General features: G+C 44.7%; 1 protein-coding gene across 3 annotated transcripts in view; it reads right to left on the bottom strand.

Moving 5' to 3' along the window:
* LOC105455640 (POU domain, class 6, transcription factor 1) overlaps positions 1-20294 on the bottom strand; it is a 113167-nt gene extending 92873 nt beyond the window's left edge. For all 3 annotated transcript variants that reach the window (XM_011699111.1, XM_011699120.1, XM_011699129.1), the window contains exons 1-2: positions 18677-20294; positions 8498-8793 (exon numbers count right to left, since the gene is read on the bottom strand). In XM_011699111.1, the coding sequence (XP_011697413.1) occupies positions 8498-8764 (267 nt within the window). In that variant the 5' untranslated portion in view covers positions 8765-8793; positions 18677-20294. The remainder of the gene's footprint in view (positions 1-8497; positions 8794-18676) is intronic.
* Between the last annotated feature and the right edge of the window lie 3365 nt (positions 20295-23659).

The following is a 23659-nucleotide window of genomic DNA, read 5'->3' as shown; positions in this document are numbered from 1 at the left end:
CCATCAATAAATCCCTGCGCCCTCCTCGCGGTGACCACATTTGCTTAGGGATAAGAAGCAAAGACAAGCATACGGGGGCGGAGGTGTAAGTCTGTAGGGCAGTGAGGAATGGCTCGGTCTAGCGGGCCTTTAGCCCCGGCTTAGCATGTACTGGAAACACCATCCCCTATCCTTCGTGTCGGGGCCAAGTTATACCCGCAAACAGTCGTACATTAGTGCCTGCAGGAGTCCTGCAGGATTTATAAGGGGCGCCCGCGGGCGCACGGGAGGCTATGCGGCCGTCTCCCGATGGTTAAAACTAGAAGAGACGAAGTGCGGGCAGGGGTATGGGAGAGCGAGGGAAGATCCGAGAGGAGGTCAATCCAGCAGAGAGGGCACACTGCGAAAGCTTCACGAGATTCTAGATAGCGGCGTTGACCCGTTGTTCGATTAATAATGAATTTACTGATCTCTATAAAATTTGCCGATACTATTCTTCATCTAATCCAATCGCGTTACGAGGCGGCAAAGCGTTTTCCGCGAGCCTCGCGTTGGAAATTCCATATCTTATCGACATCTCAGATAGTACGAGAACTCATTTTGACATTAGAGAGTCAAAGTGCAATGCCTACCCCTCCCCTCCCGTCGACTGTGCCGAAGTGTTTCCCCGTTTCTGCGCTTTAACGAGCAATTGGCACACGCCAGAAACGGACGAAACACCAGCGACGAGCTTAAACTCGCTTCTGGAGTCTCTAAGAGTTCCATTCGGTACGTGAGCACGTCGCCAGAGGGTTGGATCGGCTCCGCGAGCAAGTCGGCGGAGGAGGGGAGGAAAGGCCCGGTGAAGGGGTTCGGTCAGGGCCGGCCGGTGGAGAGAGAGAGAATGGGGCGGTGGGTGGTGTAGCCAGTGGTCAGCACACTTGGCCGACCCTACTTCGCTAACTAGTTTAATGATATATGTTGAGCTACAAGCGCCTTGATTAATCGTTAACTAATGTTGGACCTCGTAGTGCAGCAGTACCAGCACCATCGCCAAGCAGCACCGAGGTACGCCAGGATGGGTCGGGAAAAGGGGTGGTGGCGCGGAAGACAGGAAGGGCGAAGGTTTCTACCGCAGCCTTACCCTCGTCGAATCCACTGCTCGTGAATTCGAGCGTGGCCAAACAGAAATCTAATCTCACTCAACGTATAATTTGATTTATGACTCGCGGCCGCACAGTAACGAAAGGAGAGCGGAAAAAAGGTCGTGAAAGACGGAAGAAGGAAGGAAGGAAGGAAGGAAGGAAAGAACGAACGAACGAACGAAGAAACGAAGGGAGGAAGGAAGGAAGAGGAAGAAAGGAAAGAAGGAAGGAATGGCCAATTCCAAGGCGTCGATGCAATTTGCTGGAGTGTCCATCGTTTTTTAGACGAGGGGAACGCGCGCGGAGAGCGCGCATGGTCCGTACGCAAATTTACGTCTCGCGAGATACGTCCCAAAACCCTCCTCAGCCTCCTCGAATTGAATTAACTCGGCGTCTTCCCCCGTCCATATTCCTGAGCTCCGCACGTGGAACATTGGTCATCCCTAATTCGCTTATGGCCCTCGATCAATTAAGTCGTCGGCCATTCGCGCAAATCCCAGTGACCCTCCCCCTCCTTTCCCTCCATTCTGTCCTCCTGCACTTGCCTCAAGATAAAGCTCTCGCTACGCATTATAACTGAATACGCTTATTACGAATATAAATCTGTGGCTGTCTTGTATTATTATACGCATTTTTATCTCGATAAATCAATTACTCTGATCAATTTGTCGTAATGTAAAACAATTTAGACTGAACGAAATTTGTTTTAATTATCAACCATAAAACAGATTTTCTTTGAAACCATTTCAATGTGATTCAACGGAGTAACGATATTTGCATTGCTTCGAGCTTACGAAAGTTTACGTTTAATATCACGTTCAATCGATTCAGAAATCGCCGATCATAGTTCGAGTATATCAGACGAATGCGGTTAACATATCACGTTACCGAAAACGTTTCGCGTGGAGAAGTGCAACGGTAGAGGGAAGGGTTGGAGAGGGGTGGCTCAGGGATGCAAGACACCGTGAAATTACCAGCAGAGTCTCCCATCCCCAGAGGGGTGGGTGGGCGGCGGAACGGACTCTGTCCACTCCGCGCCCTAGGAACCACTGTCCAGGCGGGTATTTGTCTTGTCTCCTTGTTTATGAGATCCAACATTGTTATTTGGCACCGCACCGGGGAGTTCTCGGTGCCATGCGGCCGGTAGTTTCCGGCGAGTTTCCTACTTTAAAAGGCCGCATCCCGGTGCGCGATTACGTTCTGACTTATCCGCGGTTCTTCCCGCCCCACGATCGTCTTTAATCAAGGTCCGCCTGGACACTCGCGAGATACGATTAAACTTTGCACCAACAACGTCAGACGATGTAAAGTCCGGGCTTTTCGGTTAGACTATGTGGAATTAAGTTTTTCGTAATGCGCGCAGAAAAGTATTCCTATATCTAAGTTACACAATTTTGGCGGCAATCAGTTTTTAATACTGGATTTTTATATGCGTCTAAAATCGATACTTAAAATATACGATCTAATTAAATAATTAAATTTTAACGATAATTTTGCTTTGTACTAGTGTTGAAAATAAATACTGTGTTTCGTTCGCCGTTCGTGCTGAGGAATTAATATTAGAGCGTGCTTAATCGTGACAACGCATTAACGTATTACACGTGAGTTATCATAAGCAGTGCGGGGTCAATTCAAAGTATTCTTACTAATCATCGCGTTGGCGCGGAATTTCTCCGGTGCATTATCGTTAGGTCAAGTCGCATTTTCAATTAAATTATCCGCCGCAATCGCAGCACCTTATCGTAAAATGTAATATGTTCTCTGCGCGGCACACGTCGAACTGGTTCGGGCAATGGCATCATATACGACTATAAGCGAATTGCAATCACGTTTCCGTTGTGCTTAACGTTGCTCGTCGCCATTGTTTTAAATCGGTCGAGATAATGCTGTACGCCTCATTTATTCGGATTATTTCGATTTAGGGATACTTTTCTCTTTTCTCGCAAAGTTGGTCATATCCCACCAAGTATAAAACAAAAACTGCGACTATAAATATCATTACACATTAAGTGTAATATTGTTAGATAAATATCGACGATTAAACGATAAGCTCAGACGGAACTGATATCATTAAAATTAATCAACTGAAAGAAAAAGAGATAATCATTCTGTCGCGTAACTGATCTACTCACTATATCGAGGAAGATTATATATCGATGGAGATTAAAATAACGTTGGATTCGTTCGCAGAGAGCATCTAGTTATATATCAGAGAATTGAATCCTTAATCACAATGTTTGCATATAAATTCTTAGAAGCTCGTTAAGAGACGCACCGCAATTAAATTAGCGTTGACCGAGCAGTGGACATATGTTTCAAGCGTGGATGATTAGGCATGTGGGTCACTTAATGCTCGTCAAACGACCGAAAGAAACCCCCTTCTCTCCCTCGTCCGCAGGATGCGGCACGTCCGATCGTCTGATACGAACGACAAATGCGAGCGAATTAAATCCGTTAAAGCCACATTACTTCTTCAAAGGTGTATACGCGATAAATGCGTTCGTTACAAAAACTCGTCAGCGACTATCTCGCGACGGATACGGATACTGCCGCGAGGGCAGAGGAGGGAGGGAGTGGGGGGGGGAGGCGAGGGGGTGAATAGGGGAGGACACAGAGGGTGCTGCGTTGGAATCATATCAGGGTGGAGATTGAACGAATGACACCGTGAGCAAATTTCCGCGATCGGTAGAACGGCGAAAGCGAGCGTCACCCTCAAAGAGCGTCCGGCAATTAATTTTACAAGGGCGCAAAAGGAAGCAAAAAGTAAACAGCCCGGCGCGCATCCCGGGTCCATCGTCGCGACGATGGGTTTTATATCTCCGCTAGTTGTCAGGCCAACGAGTTCTGCCTCGTTGGCCACCGCGTATAATGTCCACCGTCAATATAAGCTGTCGGATGCTTTTTCCTAAATTGACAGATTTTCAATTTAATCAAGTTCCAATCTAATGGAAAAATGCCCGATCTATCGGTCGCGCGAGTAAGTGCGCGCGCGCGCGCGCATACATACACGTACACGCGTATGCGCGCGCGTCTGTGTGCGTGTGTGCCGACGGGGATGACATACACACCGAGAGAATGTATGGCCGACGCGCGCGGAGGGGCCAGATTGAAATAATACTTTTATGTTTAATCGCAATCGAGGAGCCTGCCCGGCGACGACGCGGAACCACCCGCCGATCTCCGAGATTAATCTATTGATAAACATTCCATCACTCCGCGAATATCATGTGAGAGAAATAGACGAGCCATCGATAGAATATCTCGGCGTTTTATTCTTTTTACTTCTTCCACTTTTTTTTCATTCTTCTTTTTGCCACCCATTTCCACGTTCGTCGTTCCGACCGCGTTGCTTTACGGACGATCGCCCCTCAAACGTACGTTTTTATTAGCTAAATCTTTTGCGACCGGCAAGTATAATAATGCGTCATAAAACTGCGGATTTTCTGACGTAAGTGCGACTGTGCGAGTCTCCTCGTTCTTGGGTCGTCGGCACGCGATTGAGCGTATGTTCTATCCGCACTCTGGTCATTCGCGTTAAATCACGATCGCATTGTAACGACGATTTGTTCATGCAGGAACATTATCTCTCAAGTTATTCACTCTCGGAAATGTGGAAAAAGTCGAATCCGTCAGGTGATTTTCGTTGCGTTGATACTTGCTGCCAAGCAAGCCAACGAATATCGTTATGCGGCATGTAAATCATAGTGCGACGCGATAACCAGATTTTTTACGACCGATCAAGGCGCGGGTCATCTCGGCGAGTCAAAAGCCGACTGCAGCGCGAGATGACCGCTTCTCGCCGGTTTCTAATCGCCGGTCGCCAGAGACTTGTGCGCATGGGTCCCACTCCACAATAATCATAATAATTGTGAAATCCGATCGAAATGCAATTGAGTCGCTGAAATGAGCCACCGAGGTAATGAGATCCGATCCGTCTGGGCGTTCGCGACTCCCCTGAATCGTTTACCTTCAATCACTTTCTTGACAGATGCATTTACGGTCGGGACTGGTGGCCATCAAGCTGGAATGCGCCTTAAGGCTGGTTACGGCGTATCGATCCATCGGGACGGTCAACGCGCCGGATTCAGCTACGTGAAATTTGCGTCTTCGGATTCGAGAGGGTCTGGATAGGGTCGCTGCTTCTGCGGCAAAGCCTGTAGATGGTTTAGCGGCTTCTATCGTGTGACCGGCGAAATCTTCGGGACCACGAGTGGAGGAATATTCGTGACGATGCATCCGTCGAGCGTTTAACGGTTTCCGGTCCGCAGATGTGTCTGTGAGATACGCGAATATTTGCATATATATGCACATTACTGCGGTCTTCGCGGATGCAAAGGGTACTCGATCGGCTTCGAGTATGCGCTTCTCCAGCATCGCGGTATATTCGTATTTTTACATTTTACATATTTTACGTTACGTATTACCGAGATTGTAGAGCGGATCATTTTTGTCTCTGTCGGCAATTTAAATACTTTACCTTGAAAACTTTCGAGGCGATAATATGTGCGCGCAGTTCTTTTACGAACCTTTTTAAACAATGTCTTCATTTAATTACGCGGACGACCTTGCGCATCTCACAAAATCTCTGTTTGCTCCTTATATCCTTGTACTTATTAGCGTCGCTGAATATCCATTATTCTCCCGAGAAAGAGAGATATTCCGCAATTAAGAGGAACGGCTAATGGCACTGAGGGGGTCGTTAAGAATACCGCGTTCAAAGGTCCAATAATTTATGATCGTCGAACAGAAGTTCGAGAGACTGTGGAACTCTCTCTACGCGAATGAGCTGGCCGCGATGAAATCGCGGATAAATTATTCCGCTGATATAACACCCGCGCGCGCGTCTTCGCGCATCGATCGATTCCGCAAAGCGTGCAGCCAGATTTATTCTCGATGTTTCCCGATTGAGAAAATTGTGATAACGCTTCGTCAAGTCGCGGAGGATTTTTTTTTTTAATGCGCGAAACCACTGGACGAATGATGACCGATCACGTCGCGAGGAATTTCTTCTCTTCGTCGCCGCGCATCTCCCCACGGCCGGAAGCGCGGCATTGTTATCCGCGTCCTACGTACACCGGCGGGATATTTCTTTTTGCCGGGGCGCGAATGAAACACTCGCCTTCTTTTGCGCGTAAATTGCGCGCCTCCCTTCTCAGACGCGCGCCGGGGGCATTAAGTCCATGCGTGGAGCCCGGCGTGGATACCGTGTTTGCCGACGGGATAATAGTGTAATGGATGGACAGGGACAACGAGCTCTAAACGGATGAGACTGCCGTTTTCGAGACTCTAGTCGAGACGCGCTGTCGTCGTTGTCTAGCTCGCGGTTGTTCTCCTCCGTCGCTTAATTGGCATCATTGTCGAATTCTTCGTAGAGTCCAATTCTTTACGTTTAAGAATATCATGCGGCTTGCGTTCCGGCAATTAAGATCGTAGAGGATCGACGCAGCGTGGCTTAATTACATCATTATCAATAAAGCGGTTTGCGCGTGACGCCAGGAATTTGCTAACGTGAGCCCGCGACGGGATTACATTTTTATACTCGCCACGATGTCTCTCGATGCACGGTATTCGCGTTTTTTTTTTTACAGGCTACATTTACAATCCATTTTTTAAAACTAACGAGAGACGACTTTGTAGAGAGTCGATAAGTGAGAGTTAATTGTCCCAAAGGAAAGTAGACACGTTTGACGACTAGTAATCCCCGGACGCTTGTTTGCTAAAGTTTCCCTACTGGCTAGTCCGATGTGCAAGCATCGACAAAACTGGTCACCGTTCATTGAAGCGGGTACGTATAAGCTACGTGCAAATATTTTCCGCTTTACGATCGCGCGCAGCTGGAGAAGTCAGGATTTCCTCATAATACTTTACCGCCTCGTTCTAACTCGACTTACGACTACCGTTGCTTACAACTAATTTCGCTACACGGGAAATAATTAACGACCGATTTATCAGTTTCATTAATGAGTTTTTGCTCAGCTTGTCCACATCTCCCCGATAAAGTCTTTTCTAACTTTTACATGCATCTTATCTCCGTGTCTATCCGCACGAGTAAGTTTTACATTTAAAATATCGATAAATTCACATAATCATACTAGTAGTAATTATAAAATACGATTTGTTTGCGATTAACATTCAAATCGCTTTTAACACCGAAGATTACTGATCAGGCGGATTCGATCAAAAAGAGAGCCAACGAAAATTATTTTATTCGATAGTTTATTCTATAGTTGGAAAATATGGAAATTTTTGTACACAACGTTTAAACAAAAGCATACACTATTAGAAATTTTGATATTCCACCTTTTCGATTTATCTATGGCTCTTGCCACTATCTTTCTCTCAATTTCCGGTAAACGAAAAACAAATTGCGTTCCGTTAACAAGTGATCGATCGCCTAATATGACGATCTTGATATACTTGATATACATGTCATTTACATGTTAATTATATTTTTATTTCTGTCAATGTTTGCAATCATTTTGATATAACATTTTAACTACGAAATATACCACTTAGAATTATGCAATGAATAACCAGACTAACGACTTTCTTTCGAATAATTATTCGGTCATTATGTTGTCGTACTTTGATCATGGCAAGAATCTGTTATATACTATATAAATTATGCATTATATAATTCCATAGAATTAGATTTTACGACGAGAATTTTGGTTCCCAGATACTTACAGCAAATGTTACGTAATCTCGTGATATAAATCGATATACAAAATTGCCGCTGGTTTAATGTCTGATTGTGAGATATGTTGCAAGATCAAATTCTCAAATAAAAAAGGACGTTTTAAAACGTCCGTTACTAACGTTTTAAAAAGCATAACACACGTTAACGAACGGAATCGCGTACCGACCGCATCATCTTCGTGGAAGTCGTTCGAGCACGCTTTGTTTTGTACGTTAATCTTATACGGGTCAGAAAGACCATTGGCCGATTTAGGTTGAGATGCGTGGCAGCTACTTAACCGTGTAATTGGTTGTCATTGACACACAAAACCGTTAGTAACGAGTGTGACGACCGTCCCGTTCGTCGTACGCTTTAGCACTGCCACAGCGGTATCGCGATCGCTCCGGCCGAGGTACGGGCCGAGTAATCGCTTAAGATTGCTAACCGACAGAAATAGGTCGGTATCTTATATAGTAATTAACTACACTCGCTACATCAAGCTGAAAATAATATACATTACGCCGAAATGATTTTCCAGGCACTGGTGCGCGCTCAGTTTTTGCGACAGTAATCGTTAGTGCTTGTCATGCAACGTGTTGCGATTTCCGTCCGAGTGTAACCACTCGGGCGAGCAAAACACATCGAAAATGAACAATCGAAAGCAGTTAGCCGATTCCCAACATCAATAATCGACGAGAGGGATTCCTGTGCTTACCTCGCTCTTGAGATTCAATGGCACATCACAGGGGGCGTCCAGCTCTGCCTCTGCTTTCACCTGATGAGACAGCATACTGTGGCTGTGCCGGGGCGGTACGGCGGTCGCCAGCATGTTGGAATGCTGCAGATGCTGAAGACGGGACTGGAGATGGGGTTGGTGGTGATAAGGCGGCGACAATTGGGTGTTCAGAGTGCGAAGATCAGCTGGCGGGGAAGCGGGTGCAGCAGTACTGCTCTGTTCCTCCTCGGCCGAACCCTCCGCCATGTCAGCCTTGCATCCCGGGGACTCGTAATCTGCAAATCGACCAAAACTCTCGGAGGACCGTTCTAATAGCGGGCGCGCCGCCGCGCGCAAGCCCCTCGTACGACGCAATCCCATTATAGCGCGAATATAATTCGCGCGTTTCGATTCAATAGCGCGAAACGGTCGCATCGTGCCTAGTATAACGATCCCGCGTTTTCGAATTGATTTTATAAGCTTAAATAAATCAGAGAGCGTAAAGGAATCACGTATACGTGCAATTTTCTGTGGAGAGACATGTACAGTCGTAGACAGATCGGTTGCGACACTTTTTTTTATAGGTTTCTAATGTATATTTAATATACATGATATATATTTTATAGATAACTATAATATTTTACAAATGCGAATCACGATGTACTATCTTTAATCTAGAGACAGTATAACATCAATCGTGGTTCGCATTTGCAAAATATTAGTGCGTTTTGAAACCTATAAAAAAAAGTGTCGCAACCGATATGTTCACGACTGTACATAGGAATTATTTCTACCGAATATAATTACACGTGTATTTCAAGTTTTTTTAGTTAAATTAAGTGTGTCGACACTTAATTTAATGACTGGAAAAAAAACAGGGCAGCTATATATGTGATGCTTTTCTTTAATAAAAGATGATCGAAGCCGCGAAAGATGAGAAGCCTTGTTAAACGATCGATATTAATTCGAATTGCTTTTGGTTTTTCGAGAACGGAGAGGAGGGAGGAGAAGACGACACGCGAGATGCTAATTAAACCGGCGCGACGCGACGCGCGGTACCGCATCAGCCGTATCGAACGGCAGCGCGTGCAGCTGTTAAGAATGCAGACACTGGAAATTAGAAGGAGGCCCGTTCATCTTCCAACTTCAAAGCAAAAACATTTGGTTGGCGTATCGCATTGGATGAGAGAGAGAGAGAGAGAGAGAGAGAGAGAGAGAGAGGGAGAAAGAGGAGGGCGCGCGTTGCGACGCGAGAGGCGCCGAGGGAGGTTCCAGAATAAAATCGCCGCGACTAACGCGCTGCCGCCCGCAGGCATTCGTCCCCTCCCCCTCTCGTCCCTCTTTCCCGCGTTTATCCGCCTAATTATTTTTATCTAAGCGTTCAGTTAGTAAGAATTCAAGGGCAATGAAATCACTACCGTCTGGACACGCCGTTCCCTCCGTCGCCTTCTGCCCGCGTTCTCTCCTTCCTCCACCACCACCTCCGCCACCGCCACCGCCGCCGCCTGCCTCGTCGCGCCGCGGCGGCCGTCGTATACTTGGTGAACGCAACTAATAACATCTGCTTCTATTTTTGCGCTGGCCCGAGTCCAGCGCTTTACTTTTTAAAAGCCTCGCGCCTATGACGAACGGCTGGATGGATCATCGAGCGGAAGCCCGGGCGTGGGGGGGGCCGAGAGTGAAACGAGCCGGTTATTCTGGACAAATTATTGTCAAAGGGCGAGAAAACACCTTCTGCCTGCGAGCTACTTTGTTCCTCATAAAAGGCGTTTTATAATGGCCATCGTAAAAATATTTGATGCTGTGCTTTAAAACGACGGCGTGTTTATAATAAAAGCGTTAGGTCGTTGGGCACCAAATAGACCGCTCACGAGTGCAAACTCTGGTGTTAATGTCGCCTGTTCCCTATAAATATGGGGTGTGTCCTGACGCGTCCGCGACGTGTGTTCGCGTCTGCAACAATTGCAAAAGCTTCTCAAGATGCTGAGATGACTGAGTGAGATCGAGAGAAACGGGCGTCTTTTTCTGGCGAAGCCGCAGACTGCCGCCGATTGCTATGGCTTTGAACTTAAAAGTGATTTATACCATACCTCACGAACCGAGAAGTGAGAAAAATGAGCAAGATTTATTTCTGCATTCGCTCGACATTGTCCACCTGTTTTCGTATTAGTTTACATTTTCAATTCACCGTGCAAGCACAGTCATTTTCAACATCTACAAGTTTGAAATAATGCAAATTTTGCCAACAAAATAAACTAAATAATTCTTTTTCATTATTTTTTAATATATTTTTTAACAGACAAAAAATGAAATATTTATTTCTTGAGATAGAAGAAATTTCTTTTTAATAAATATCTCATGATTTCTAAAGAGTACTTTTTTTACATCGATACGATCTTTTAGCTTTTTGTATCAAAGTTACATAATATATTAATTAGATATGATATTTTTAAATATATATAATAAAATAATTTTTATAATGAATGATTTTTAACATAAAAGTTATGTTTTACTTGTTTTCACCTTTTATTTCACGGTAATTAACAATGACTTCCACATAATATATTGTTGGAAAAACAAAATTATTATACTTTAACAGTCGTCGTATTTGTTTCACATCAATTAAAACGGCAAAATAAGCCAGCCCAGTATGCAGGGGCCGCGTCTAGGCGAAGAGATCGCATCGATCATCGCTACAAGGAATTAATTTACGCAACGTGCAACGAGAGGAGCTTTGCCGCTAATTAAGCTGATTAATAAGCATTATTCGATTTTTGTGCCATGGGAGCGACTGCCGATAAATGGGTTGAAGGTTGAATTCTCATCGATGCCCGTCTTAAAGACAAAATTGTCATACGATAATTTTATATCCTCAGACATAATACATATATCTCAACAAAGGAAGTTAATATTATGCGAGTGCATCAGAATTAATTACACTCGAAGAGTCTCTGATTTTCAAATAATAAAATAAAATCTTACTTTGTACATGTATAAAAAGTTTGCACAGTATTTAATCTCCGAACATTTTTTTCGCTTTCATTCTATAAGAACGCGCCACCGGAGCACTATATGCAACCTATCTTTTTTCCGTTTGCAGTCATTAATTTCCGTCGGAATCATATTAATCGCTGTAGGGCTGCGCCCGTGAAATTACTAGACGCTTTAACCACCGGCTGTCCAAACCGAATTCGTCCGCAGCGATTATTATATCGCGTCCTGAGGTCTAATGCCGGGTATTCCGAAAGCTAGCCAATTAGTATCGTCGATTTGGATGCTTTAATGAGAGTGCGGTTTCATTAGCGTATCGCATCGCCCCTCACGGTTCGTGATTTGTGAAATAGAAGAGGAATTCTTAACCGGACGAAGATATCGCGAGTGATTATAGCGCGATCGTTCAAACGTCACCATGGCCGACCGTTTGAAAATTGGTACCTTCGTCGTGCGACCTTGAAAAATGCGTTATTCACGATCGGGATCACATAAATCTCTCGAAAGAGGGAAGAGGGGCTTCCCGCAGGGTTCTTCTGCAAGATATTCGACATACAAATTAAATCGGGCAATATTTTATGTTTCCATCCAGACTATTCTGCTTAAAATTTTCGATTTCTCCCATACGTCGAGTTGTTCTCCGACAAACAACAAAACGAATCTCCTTTCGCCATCGTATCACCAATCCTGTTTCCCGCCACGACTTCTCCGATGGTAATCACTCGCTGAATAAACGGTGAAAGTCCGATGTGATAGGAAGCGCGATTAATACGCCAAGGCGATTGATATGAGAATCACTCGAGGATCTCCGAAGGCAATTAAAAACAGGCGCGTTACGCACGACGCTGTCATCCGATCGGACGCGATGCGAAGCGATACGACGCGATGCGTCCGTTCCTACCGTGTGAGGAGATTCTCGAAGACCGCAGGCAGTCATCCACCCTCGGGAGGGTTGCCCTCGGGCGACATCCACCGTTTCCTGATTTTGTCGTGTTCCCTTACATTCCTCTCGCTTTTTCTCACGCCATCCGTCTTTCTTCCGCGTCCTGTTCTTAGCCCGCGGCACGCATCGCCATTTCACATTATAGTTTTACAGCCGACGACGACGACAACAACGACGACAACGTCGACGATCACGACGACGACGACGACGACGACGACGACGACGACGACGACGATGTGGAAGCAGCGTCAGCGGCAGCGTGCAATTAAGGGGTTGATTGATGTTAATTCAAAGGGTAATTAAGAATGTTGCGCATAAAAATCCAGTAATTTATGGTCATTGGAGATAATTATATGTTGACCAGCTTGTAATTGCAAGCGCTTCGTGGTATAACGCGCCGTATACGCGTTCAAGGGTTCGCGGGTAGCTACCTAGTGCGCGATGGGAATACATGAGTGTGTGTGTGTGTGTGTGTGTGTGTGTGTGTGTGTGTGCGTGTGCGAACCTCTCCGAGCATGTGCGGGCGGGGATATACGGTCTCAGATCGCGGCTTATTATAGGGGCCAGTAGATAAGGTGGGTTTAGAAACAACCGGGCGCCTCTGGCCAGCAGCTAGTTTCTACGTAGCCGCCAACATTCTCCTCTTGGTACGACACTGCTCCGGGCTATGGAGGTGTGTATAAACCACCTAAGCCGAAGCCTCCGAGGCGATCGCGATTTACGAGGCCGATTCCCGACCGTCAAGACGGCGATTTTAGAATTTCTAGGCCCGGTCCAATTCGCGCGCGGCGCGGCGCAACGCGACGCACAAATCGGCGGTGCTGCGTGTCTGGGGTGCGCCCCGCGTGCGGTGTTCAAGTCGTCGCTATAAATAACTGGACGCGGATAATCGCCATATGGCCACGCATGCAACGAACCACTGACCGTTTCTTCGTAGCACTGACGATGCCTCGCTTTCGATTTCCTGGTACGAGTCCTATTCGTCGAGAGCTTTTCACCCGAATCGCGAATTACGCGTCGGCATTTCCAGTTTCGTTTCTCGAAGAGACGACGCAGAGAATCGGGAATCATCTGGATCCGCTTAAATTCTCGATAGCTCTTCTCCATAGCTGTAAATTCGGAACGATCACCAGAGATTTATTGAAAATAAAAAAGAAAGTCCGAAAAAGAATCTTCGGTTTGTATTTGTCGATACGATTGAGAGGGTGAACAACACGAGGAGAAGTGCGAGTGTGGCGTGGGCAACCCTCCTACTTAAAACACCGCCAATAAAAAGATCCCAGCGGGACCAGTTGGCAACCGCCCATCGCGACATTGTCCTTGCAGCCGAGTCTTTTTTTTCACGATCCCGTAATCGACCAGGCGCCCTAATGGGCAAGGGCATAATCGTGGCTTTGTGGCGTCTAACCGAGCATTAACGCTAAAGAGAAGTAAGAAAGGAACTCTCGCGCGCGCACATGCTACGTGCTCGTGTACGGTCGATTCGGATTACCCGATGGATACTCGCGCCGGTTTGCTACGATCGAGCAGTAAATGCAATATAATAAGCGTACGATAGATTAAACCGCTTCGTGCTACCCTTCTGTACAGCAGTTTCGCTTCACCGGCACGAGCGAGCATAATTAAGGCGAGCGTACAAAGAATCCCGGCCGCATCCGTGTTGGTTAATTCGCATCGACCTTTAACTCGCGTACGTACATAGGCATATCGGCTAAGGTAATGGCCGTTTCGTGCGATACCATTCTGTCAGAAATCCGAGGGGCTTTGTCCCGAGTCACGAAACGCAAGGATTAAACTGAACAGCGCGCCGTTAATGCGACTGTGCGAACGCCTCGTCGAGATTGACGCTCCCGGTTTCGGAGTATGGGTGCCGTAGGAGCGATGTGTGTATGTGTGTGCGTGAGCGCGTAACGCGCGCATCGGCGGGCGCGAGAGTGCCCATAAATCGGCGCCGAAGGGGTTCGGCATCAACACGCGTTATCCAAGACGCGATATTTTACGCCCCTCGTCGGAATTCCGCTGTTACAAACATTTTGCATTATTCCGGTGAAAATTCTTTTTCGAGACGGTAATCGAAGCGAAAGCTAATCCCGTACACAGAAATGAGTTCAGCGCACGAAAATAGAATTGTATGGGCGAAAAGATTCTGACAATGACGTACGTCTATTATTAATCCGTGTCACTTGAATTAAAAATGCGATTTTCCCGCTTTATTCAAGAAACGATGCTCACGCGACATTCGACATCGCGCCCTCGTAAGTTTGATAAAAGGTGTCACTTTTAACGCTAAGACTCTTGGCGATCGCGACGCAAGAGAAGGATGCCTAACGACTCTGCGCGACCGTATTCGTCGGAGGCGCAGGAAGAATATTTTATGCTTTACGGCGCCGGCATCGCTGATGTTTTGCCGGATAAAAAAAGTGTCAGGCTCTCGCTGGCTAAATCAGAGGAGCTCCGAGTGCATTAAACTCCGAATTACCACAAATAGAACTTTAACCGCACATGCCCATTATAATGGCACCCCCTGCTGAAGATGTATTTACGTACTAAACCGTCTTCTCCGTGGCTCCACGCTGAGTTGTCGGAATTAACATCTGGCCCCCGAAAATGCGCTACCGCGGTTCATTGGATCCCTTTTTCTCATTCTTATAGGCTAACTAACTGTTCCACTAGAAAACTCTCTCGATTATTTGCAGACGAATGCACTTAAATCTCGCTCTTAAAATGATTTAATTATTCCTAGCTATTAAAAAGTAAATCAGTTAAGCGTTATTATACAGTAGAGAAAATTACGTTGTAATTTAAAAAAAAAGAAAGAAGACTGAACGATGAAGGATGAACGATCGTCTAAGGGATTAAAGCTTTCATTGATATTTTCTCGTCATTTATAGAAGAAAATACTGGTAGCGTTGGAGACAGAATGATTTTGAAAGTGGTTTTACATGTAAATTAGGTCTATTAAAATATCAGAATATAGTTTAGCCGACATTTAAAAACACGAGGGCTGAGGCAACTCTCTATCCGTCAAATCGTAAGCCGCTCCGAGCTATTACGTGCGTGCGTGTTTCTTCATGAATTATTAGAATTAATGAGCTCGCGCACACATTACTTTCTTTCTACTATGTTGCGAAGGCCAATCATAAATATGCCGGCGGGAAAATTTCGGAGTAACAAAGCAACGCGCGTTATTTTTTTACGCCACAAAATTTGTTAAGTCATTAACGTAAATAATATGATTTCACGCAAATAGTATGATTTAATGTAATGCGGAATCAAGCTTTTATGCAATTTTTTATCGCCGACGAATAGTTTGTATAAATAAAGACTTTTTAACTTTTCTTTCGTGACATAAAGAGAAAGAGAATCAATAGAGATAGAGCTAAAAGAAATCTCGTAGTGTACTCGCAATTTACACAAGCAGTAAGTAACCGTTAGGCAGCGGCGTGTGAAACGACGGATAAGCGTAACATCTCACACTTGACACGCCGAGTTTGCAGCAAAACTTTCTTACCCGGAATGATTTCCGAGTCGATAATCGATGAAGATTCTCGGGCGGAAAACAGAATAGCACGGCTGTAAAGCGAGCTGGAAGTGGGTAAAGTTGTAGAACGAAATGTTATCGTGCGCCGGATTGTCGGCAGGGGTTGAACCGGGTGAAGGGGAAGCCTTGAATGGGGAAGCCAACGAGAGCGGGAGCAAGGGTGATGAGAATAAGAGGAAAGAGAGAAAAGGGAGGGAAAAGGGGAGAGAAAGAGAGAGAGAGAGAGAGAGAGAGAGAGAGAGAGAGAGAATGAAGAGGGATGAAGCGAAAAGATATAAGAAGGGAATTCATTTTCTTGACCTCGACAACAAATATAGTGATTTTAGCGATCTTTGTAATTCTTTTGAATTAATTCGCAACAAAGAAAATTCTTGCCGGTCTTTTCTTCATAAGTAATCTTTAATAGTTTAATCGCGACAATTGCGCTTAATTTTTCTCTCAACTAATTTTCTAATATTAATTAAAAGAAAGAAATGTGTCGTACAAAATGAGAGATATTCCGTAATTTTTTACGATATAATGACTACCATAAAAAATTGTTTAATATTTTTCACGACATTACGCTTAATATGTAGAGAGCTTTAAAACAAAAGCCTCGCTGAAATTCGGCATCGTTTAGTCAAGATGAAACGCCTCGCTTTCTTTGTGCCGATTCCAAAGCGCCAAACTCCAACGATATCGCGAGTCAAGTGTTTCCTTTGGGATTTTCTGCTTTCAACTCTCTGCGTCTATTCCCACCGACAATGATTCGCTTGGCCAACCTCGACTGTCTCGCTCCCACTTTCGGTGGCTAGAATTTACCCGCTCTCCCTCTCTTCCGACTCCTCCAACCCTCTCTCTCACCAACCCTCCGTGTTCCCGAGGCGGCAAGCAAAGAACTCTCCTACCCTCGGGCAGCTCACACTGATTTTCCACCCTCGTCACCCTTCCCGTCCACCGTCCCATCATCCCCCCTCCCCTCCCTCTTTCTCCACCTCTGCTTCTGCCTCCTCTCCACCCCCAGAGCTCACGCCGTCACTCGTAGTCACGCCACCAACACGTGCTCCTGTTTACCTCTCCGGTCATATGGTCGGGGAGATGACGCGATACATTCAACGACATTGCCGTCACAAAAATGTCTGTCGACACATGTTGGTCGATCGGAAAAGTTCATGCAGTTCGGAAATATTATTCAAATTGTTGCGCAAAAGAAAAGTGAAATGAAGACGTAGATATATATAAGTAATGGGGACACATGAAAACCCAGTATTGCGATCTCATTACTTATGAGCCATTAACAGATCCGTTATTGGATTTTATTCTGGGCTCTTGTGCAAATTTTGATTACCTAATTTAGTATACTTGATGCAGCGTTATACTCAGTTTGTCGATAAATAACATTATTTCTCATACAGTTTAAAATAGTACAACGAGTTATTTCGCCGGCGATTGTCTCATCGCACAATAAATTATTGTTTTGAAATATATATATCTCAAAATCAATATTATTTCTTTTATGAAACGCGACTTAATTTTTCGATATAAATAGAGAAAAATTAGGATTCTTTGCCAAATCTCGGAAAATTATATTAATTAATTAGCCAAATATTTGTAAGTTCTATTATACGTTTCTCTTAAAATAAAGTTATTGCTTAAAATAAAGTTAATGGTTCTATCAAATTATAAATTTAGCTTTTACTTTTAACATCTTAATACATGCACTCTGAATAAATGATAATATTATATCGAACGCCTTAAAAATAGCTTATATCACATTCTTGTTAATCATGATAATTACTCGTGCGTACTGTGACTCTCGTCTGATATAATATCTACGTATTTTTTCGCATTTCTCCACAAAAGACCGTAAAGACTAAAAGACTCCTGCACGACCGCATTACATTTACGTGCTCGGCCGATCCCTTAATTAGCATTTCCAGGTCACACACTCGACGTAGACGCAAGTATACGCGGGCGCGCATAATTATCGCGCTAATTATTAGTACGTAGCTAAGTATCTGGATGAAATTATCACTGCGTTGAAGTGAAGCGTAGAGAACGAAACGCTGTTTTCGATCCCCTGCCGCGCGCGGCAATATTCCCGCGTGACCAAGCTTTCGGAAAGGAACTTCCTTAATTACCGAGATTAACTTAATGATATCGAGTCAACGATTATCGCTCACAAGGCACGCAATTGCTGCATGTGAATATGCGCCCGGCATGTAGGTATAATAAAAACGGACAGATAGACCTCAGGACTGGGACTTGTCCCTCATTTCATTTTTCCGTTCTCTCATTTCCCTCATTTCGTTCTAAACCTTTACACGATGGAAATCTCAACATTTATCCAGTTTTTATTAATATTAAATTTAATGTCCTAACATTAAACATTAACGAGCGCAGGAAAAAGGCTCTGTTGTTTTTTTAAAAGGCTGCGCTCGATTGTTTTTTAATTGTCTCTTAAAGCTGCGACATGAGATACGTAAAATGTGGAATTAATTAATTTCCATTCCCGTGTCTGTTTTCCCGAGGTCGATCTAAACGCGCTTACACGCGTGTGCATGTGATGCATGCGCAGGCGCGTCCGTGCACGCGGCTAATCGGTGTGCGAATGTGAGACTACACACGTGCAGCCGACCGGGGCGCGCATTTAGAAGACCCGTCTAATTACCGAGATTAGCCTGGGCTTATAATAAGCAGGAGCGAACTCGTGCCTGACACTCACCTGAGGCGATCTGTGACTGATGTATTTGGGACGTCGTCCTGACGCGGATTTATTTAGCGGTTGTTATTTATCTCCGCCACGGTGCAATTCCGTCGCGGTCCGTACCGATCTTCGCCGATCTCAGCCGTCTGTCTTGCCCTCGTTTTCTTCTCCAACGCCCGCGTTTACACCCCGCTGACCCTGTCTTAATTCCCCCTCGAGAGAGCCTCCTTCTGCCGCCTCCTCACCTCGCTCGCGAGTTTCACGATCTTCCGGTAATTTTCCTACGGCGAATATTAACAGGCCGTACCGAGAGGAGTGGCGGATCAACGTCGAGAAACGGGCGATTCACTGATACATCGGCCGCCGGTGACATCAGCCTACTTAATTACAACGGGTAATTGCGAGTAATTAGGAGTGATCAAGAAGCAAACAGTTAATTGCCCGCTGCTTCATGAAACACCGCTCGATTGATCCCACCTCCTATCGTCTCGTATCCGCCTAAGGCGATTAATGGAAAGAAATTCGAACGTTTCGAAAACTTTTGACTTTTAAACGGTTTTCTGGATGATCGAGGTGTTTGGGAAAAAAAATGATACTTCCAGTTCGATCCTTGACATGGGACGCTCCGCCGCGTCACCGGACAGATAACCAACAGATAACACGCTCTGCCGTGTAATGTGCTTTTAATTATTCTATTTGCGCACGTCAAACCATGCACTTCGTAGCTGTTGTCCGTAACGTGTAATTTTGCGCTGAAAAACACTGACGTGTCCACGTGATGATCACGCGCGCGTCGTAATTATCAGCGCACCTGTCGCGATAATTAGAAGCTTATTAGAGCCGTGGTTCTTGTTTCATCGCTTTCTTTGGTTCAACGATAACATGTAACCAATCCGCGAGGTCTCTTCTCTCGGACCCGGTAAATCGATCCTGACACTCACTCCAATATCGTCGAGTCCTTTAATCGCCGATTGATCGATTTCGTTTCACCTGTTCTACGCACTTGTCGCGATTTAACGTTTCCACGCATTTACTCCTAAATTGTATGTTCGGTAAACGCGGAGCAAATTGGAGCAATTGTCACGGCCACCGTGATTTTAAACAGCTGAATTGGAGCGACGCAACTGTCAACAGAGTCAACTTCTAGACCGGCAATTCTCCGATCGCACGTTTCACTGGTCAACTGTCACAGAGTTCACCGCGCTCAACTGTCCCGCGAGGCGCACCGAAAGAAGTCCCACCCCTGCGGCCACGTGCTGATAGGCCGGACAAATCGGCGCACGCAGCTGCAAGCTTAAACTCTCTCGATCACTCTCTGATCCACAAACACTAGCTTTTCACCAACACGGTCGCGAACGATCCTTGCGAGGGAAGTGGTTCGATCGTTCGATCCTCTGGCTTCTCTTTTGGCGATTCAAGCTCGAGCCTTCCGATTCCAAGTAAAATTCTTCCGCGATCGGCACTACGGACGTCGATCCAGATCCCGCACGGGTTCAGTATCTCGGAGAAGGCAGTCGATTTTCGTGCTCCTCTTCGTGTTGTCCTTGCTTGGCAGCGTGGTCGTGCACGTTGCACGATTGGAGCTCGACGCGAAAACTCGGACCTGAACCCTGACGGTCCGCAGTCTGGCTGCGTAGTGGCCCCGGCGTACAACCGAGGGAAGAACAGCCCGCCGTGACGACTCTCCCGCCTGGTGGATAGTTCCTGTAGAAGGGGTAATGGAGGCGGTACGATGGGCGGTACCGATGCGCGGAGGTGGTCCGCGAGTTACTCGCGAGATCCCGTTGTTATGATTGTTATGAGTGTCCGAGCTGCCTCCCGCGATGCACTTTGGGGGTGGTACGGCCGCGAGAGGTACCTCTGTCCGTCTCTGTTTTTCCAGCGTGTTCGCATCTCGCTCGCTCTGTAATATAACCACCACGAGCTCGAACGAGCTCGTAACCGTGATGCAAATCAGCCCGACGGGGCTGGTGAGTTCGCCGGCGGGGATACCCGGGAGGAGCGATCGGCACCGAGGACTGATACGGACTCCCGGAGAGTCTGCCGAGGGAGGAAAGAAGATGATCGGCACGTAGGTAGCAGTGTGATTTTAAGGACTAATCGGTTGAATCGAGAGATACTCTGGACCAGACTGCTGTCTGTTGGATGGTTGGACGGTAAGAAGGTCGCTGGTATCATTGGAGAACGCTTTGTCAGCGACGTCGTACAAGAAGAAAAAATTTAATAGATTCGCTTTTGACTCTAAAAACTTACATTTTTATCACTGTTATCGCTCAGCAATGGCAATAGAAGAGATTCTATACGTAGACATTTCCTAATCAATCATAGAACTATTTATAAAGAAAACTTAGCACACACGAGTCAAGAATAAGTTATAATGTAAGTTCTCCTTATAATATAATTTATTATATTATACGTGACATAAAATATGAAGACATCAAACATTCTTTAAAAATAAACGCATAAGGCATTCCATTCCAAACACACGCAATAGTAAATTATTATATTGTCTCTAATCAATGGAGATTTTTTCCTTAATGCCTTCGCAAAATGAGAATATTTCTCACACGATCCAAATCGTTGAGAATTATAAGAAGGAAAAGTAGCGCGAATCATTTCGTATATTTGTAGATTTCATGACTTTTTATTAAATAAATTTACCGTCTAGTTTGAGTAAAAAAACGCACTAACTTTGGTTAAAATCACATTGAAGACGACTGTTATATCTACTTTCTTTTTTTCTTTCCTTTTTGGATATTGGGCGCAATAGTTATATAATGATGACAAGTGCATCTTATTGTAATGCTTTATATCTAGATATAAAATATATCTATAGATAATCTTATACCTGCCACGGAAATTAGTCTGGATGATGATGGTCGTGGCACTTCAATCGTTGCTTAAGATGGATGGGAATGCTCATGGGGTCATGACAGAAGCCTAACACGTGATAGGTGCGTATCGCGGAAATGGCAGCTTATTTCTACATCAATTCCTGTCACGTAATTACGAAGTTCGGATTACTTTATACCAACCGAACATCTCTATTGATATCATTAGATTCATTCGGATATTAACTTTTATAGACGATTACAAGTACGTCGGGACACGACGTTCTTGCGCATTCGACCCTCCCCGATGACGTGACCAGAAGGGTACCACGAGCTATGAAGTTTTAATGACGTTTTAACGACTTAACATGAGCGTTTTTATATTAAGTACAATGTTCTCAGTAAGATCTATACGAAATGCGCATCCTTCAATGCTACTCATTATTTATTTAAAAAGTTACATTTGCCGTATATAAACAATTTGCAAACAATATCTCAGTGACATTTTGACACCGATGATATTTTAATATTACATTACTATACTAGTACAGTCTTTTTATAGGTTACGTAGATTGATTAAATATATTGTGAAATTATTATTATAAAATATAATGTTTGAAAGACTTATCTTGTCAGTAACATTCGAATGAATTAGAATTATAATTTCTACAGCTTTCACCATAATTTCGATTCATTTCGTTCGTTGCGTGCGCGATTTCGATATCAAATGTTATAAATTCTAGTTCCGTTCTTAATTCCAAATCAGAGCGAAATCACTTGACATGATTCGATTACAAATCCATTCCGACGCGTACAAAACTGTAGGCGTACGAAGTTACACGCTGCGCGAGCGAGGAAGGGTGCGTTTATTAAGATAGAATTTTACCCCTTTCCTGCCTACGTGCCGCCCTCGCCGACGCCACTGACACCGTCCACACCCTCGGTGTTTTAATGCTCTCCCCCTCAATTTCTCTGACGTCGACCCCGATCATATTCCGGCGTGATTCGAACCTTAGATACGATTCGTACCATCTGATGGCCAGTTCAGTTTAAATAGCAGTTCATTTTTTCTCAATATTTTTTTCGCAATTCCTATTATTCTTTTTAATAAATTTCAAATTAATACAATTATCTAACATAGTTATTTAAAAATTGGTTTCTTCCAGTATTGATTATGAAGTACGCAGAATTTTGGTGATCATATTCTAAAAAAATCTAATGACAAATTTTTCATTCATGTTCAGTAATTTACAATTCGCTGAAATAAAAATATTAATCGATCTACATGCCATGTCGTCATGGTGATAAAGAGGTTAGATTAGTTTTGAAATTTGAATATTGTCAGAATAAATATATATAACACGAGTTATTTATATTACTTTAAAACATAACAATATATAATGAACAATCATGTTTACTATTTTTGAAACTGAATCACTGTAAGATTAAATGTACCATTTGGAGCATTGTAACAAGATATTTTAAAACCAAGCATAAAGAAATGTTAAATTTAGTGTAGATTTGACATAGACAGATATATACATATTTGATTATATATATATATAGGTAGCCATGTGATAATTTTAAATAACTCTAATCCTTCTTTAACCTTCCTTTAACCTTTTCTATTTTAAGAAGCATCGCTGAAAGAGCTTTGTAAGAACGAAACGATTAATATACAGATGTAGAGAGAGAGTCACATTATCACGAGGGTCAATGAAATTCAACGCGTGTATCGCTCTCGTCCTTTTTCCCCCCGACGAGCGTGTACGTCGAGCATCGACGTAGAAGAAGGGAAAGTCTCTTACACGAAATATACGAGGAAATGAATGAATACAGCCGTCCTTCTTCCACCCGAAGGTCCACGTGCTTTTCACATATAACTCGTCCTCGTAGAGGCAGGAGTGTAGCCAGCTGGTGGTTGAAGTTGTAGGAGTCGGCAGGATGTGGGTCTCTACTCTCTCGCCCTGTTCCTTCTATCCCGCTTTCCCGCTTTCCCGCAGACGTCCCTCTCGCTCGCGCCGTATCAGCGACACTCGTCCCACTTCCTGCAAACGTGCCCGTCCTTCTCCCGCCTTCCGACGATCTCCCTCGCTCTTCCTCCACACGCCGCCGACTCATCCCCCGGGCTAGGGTGCTTCGTCTTTCTCCCCCGTCCCACCGGATCGAT

This window comes from Wasmannia auropunctata, unplaced genomic scaffold, assembly GCF_000956235.1.
Source record: "Wasmannia auropunctata unplaced genomic scaffold, wasmannia.A_1.0 LD336106.1, whole genome shotgun sequence".
In the NCBI taxonomy this organism is placed as follows: domain Eukaryota; kingdom Metazoa; phylum Arthropoda; class Insecta; order Hymenoptera; family Formicidae; genus Wasmannia; species Wasmannia auropunctata.
The sequence above is the reverse complement of the archived record's forward strand: the minus strand, read 5'-3'. Positions and strand labels throughout refer to the sequence as shown.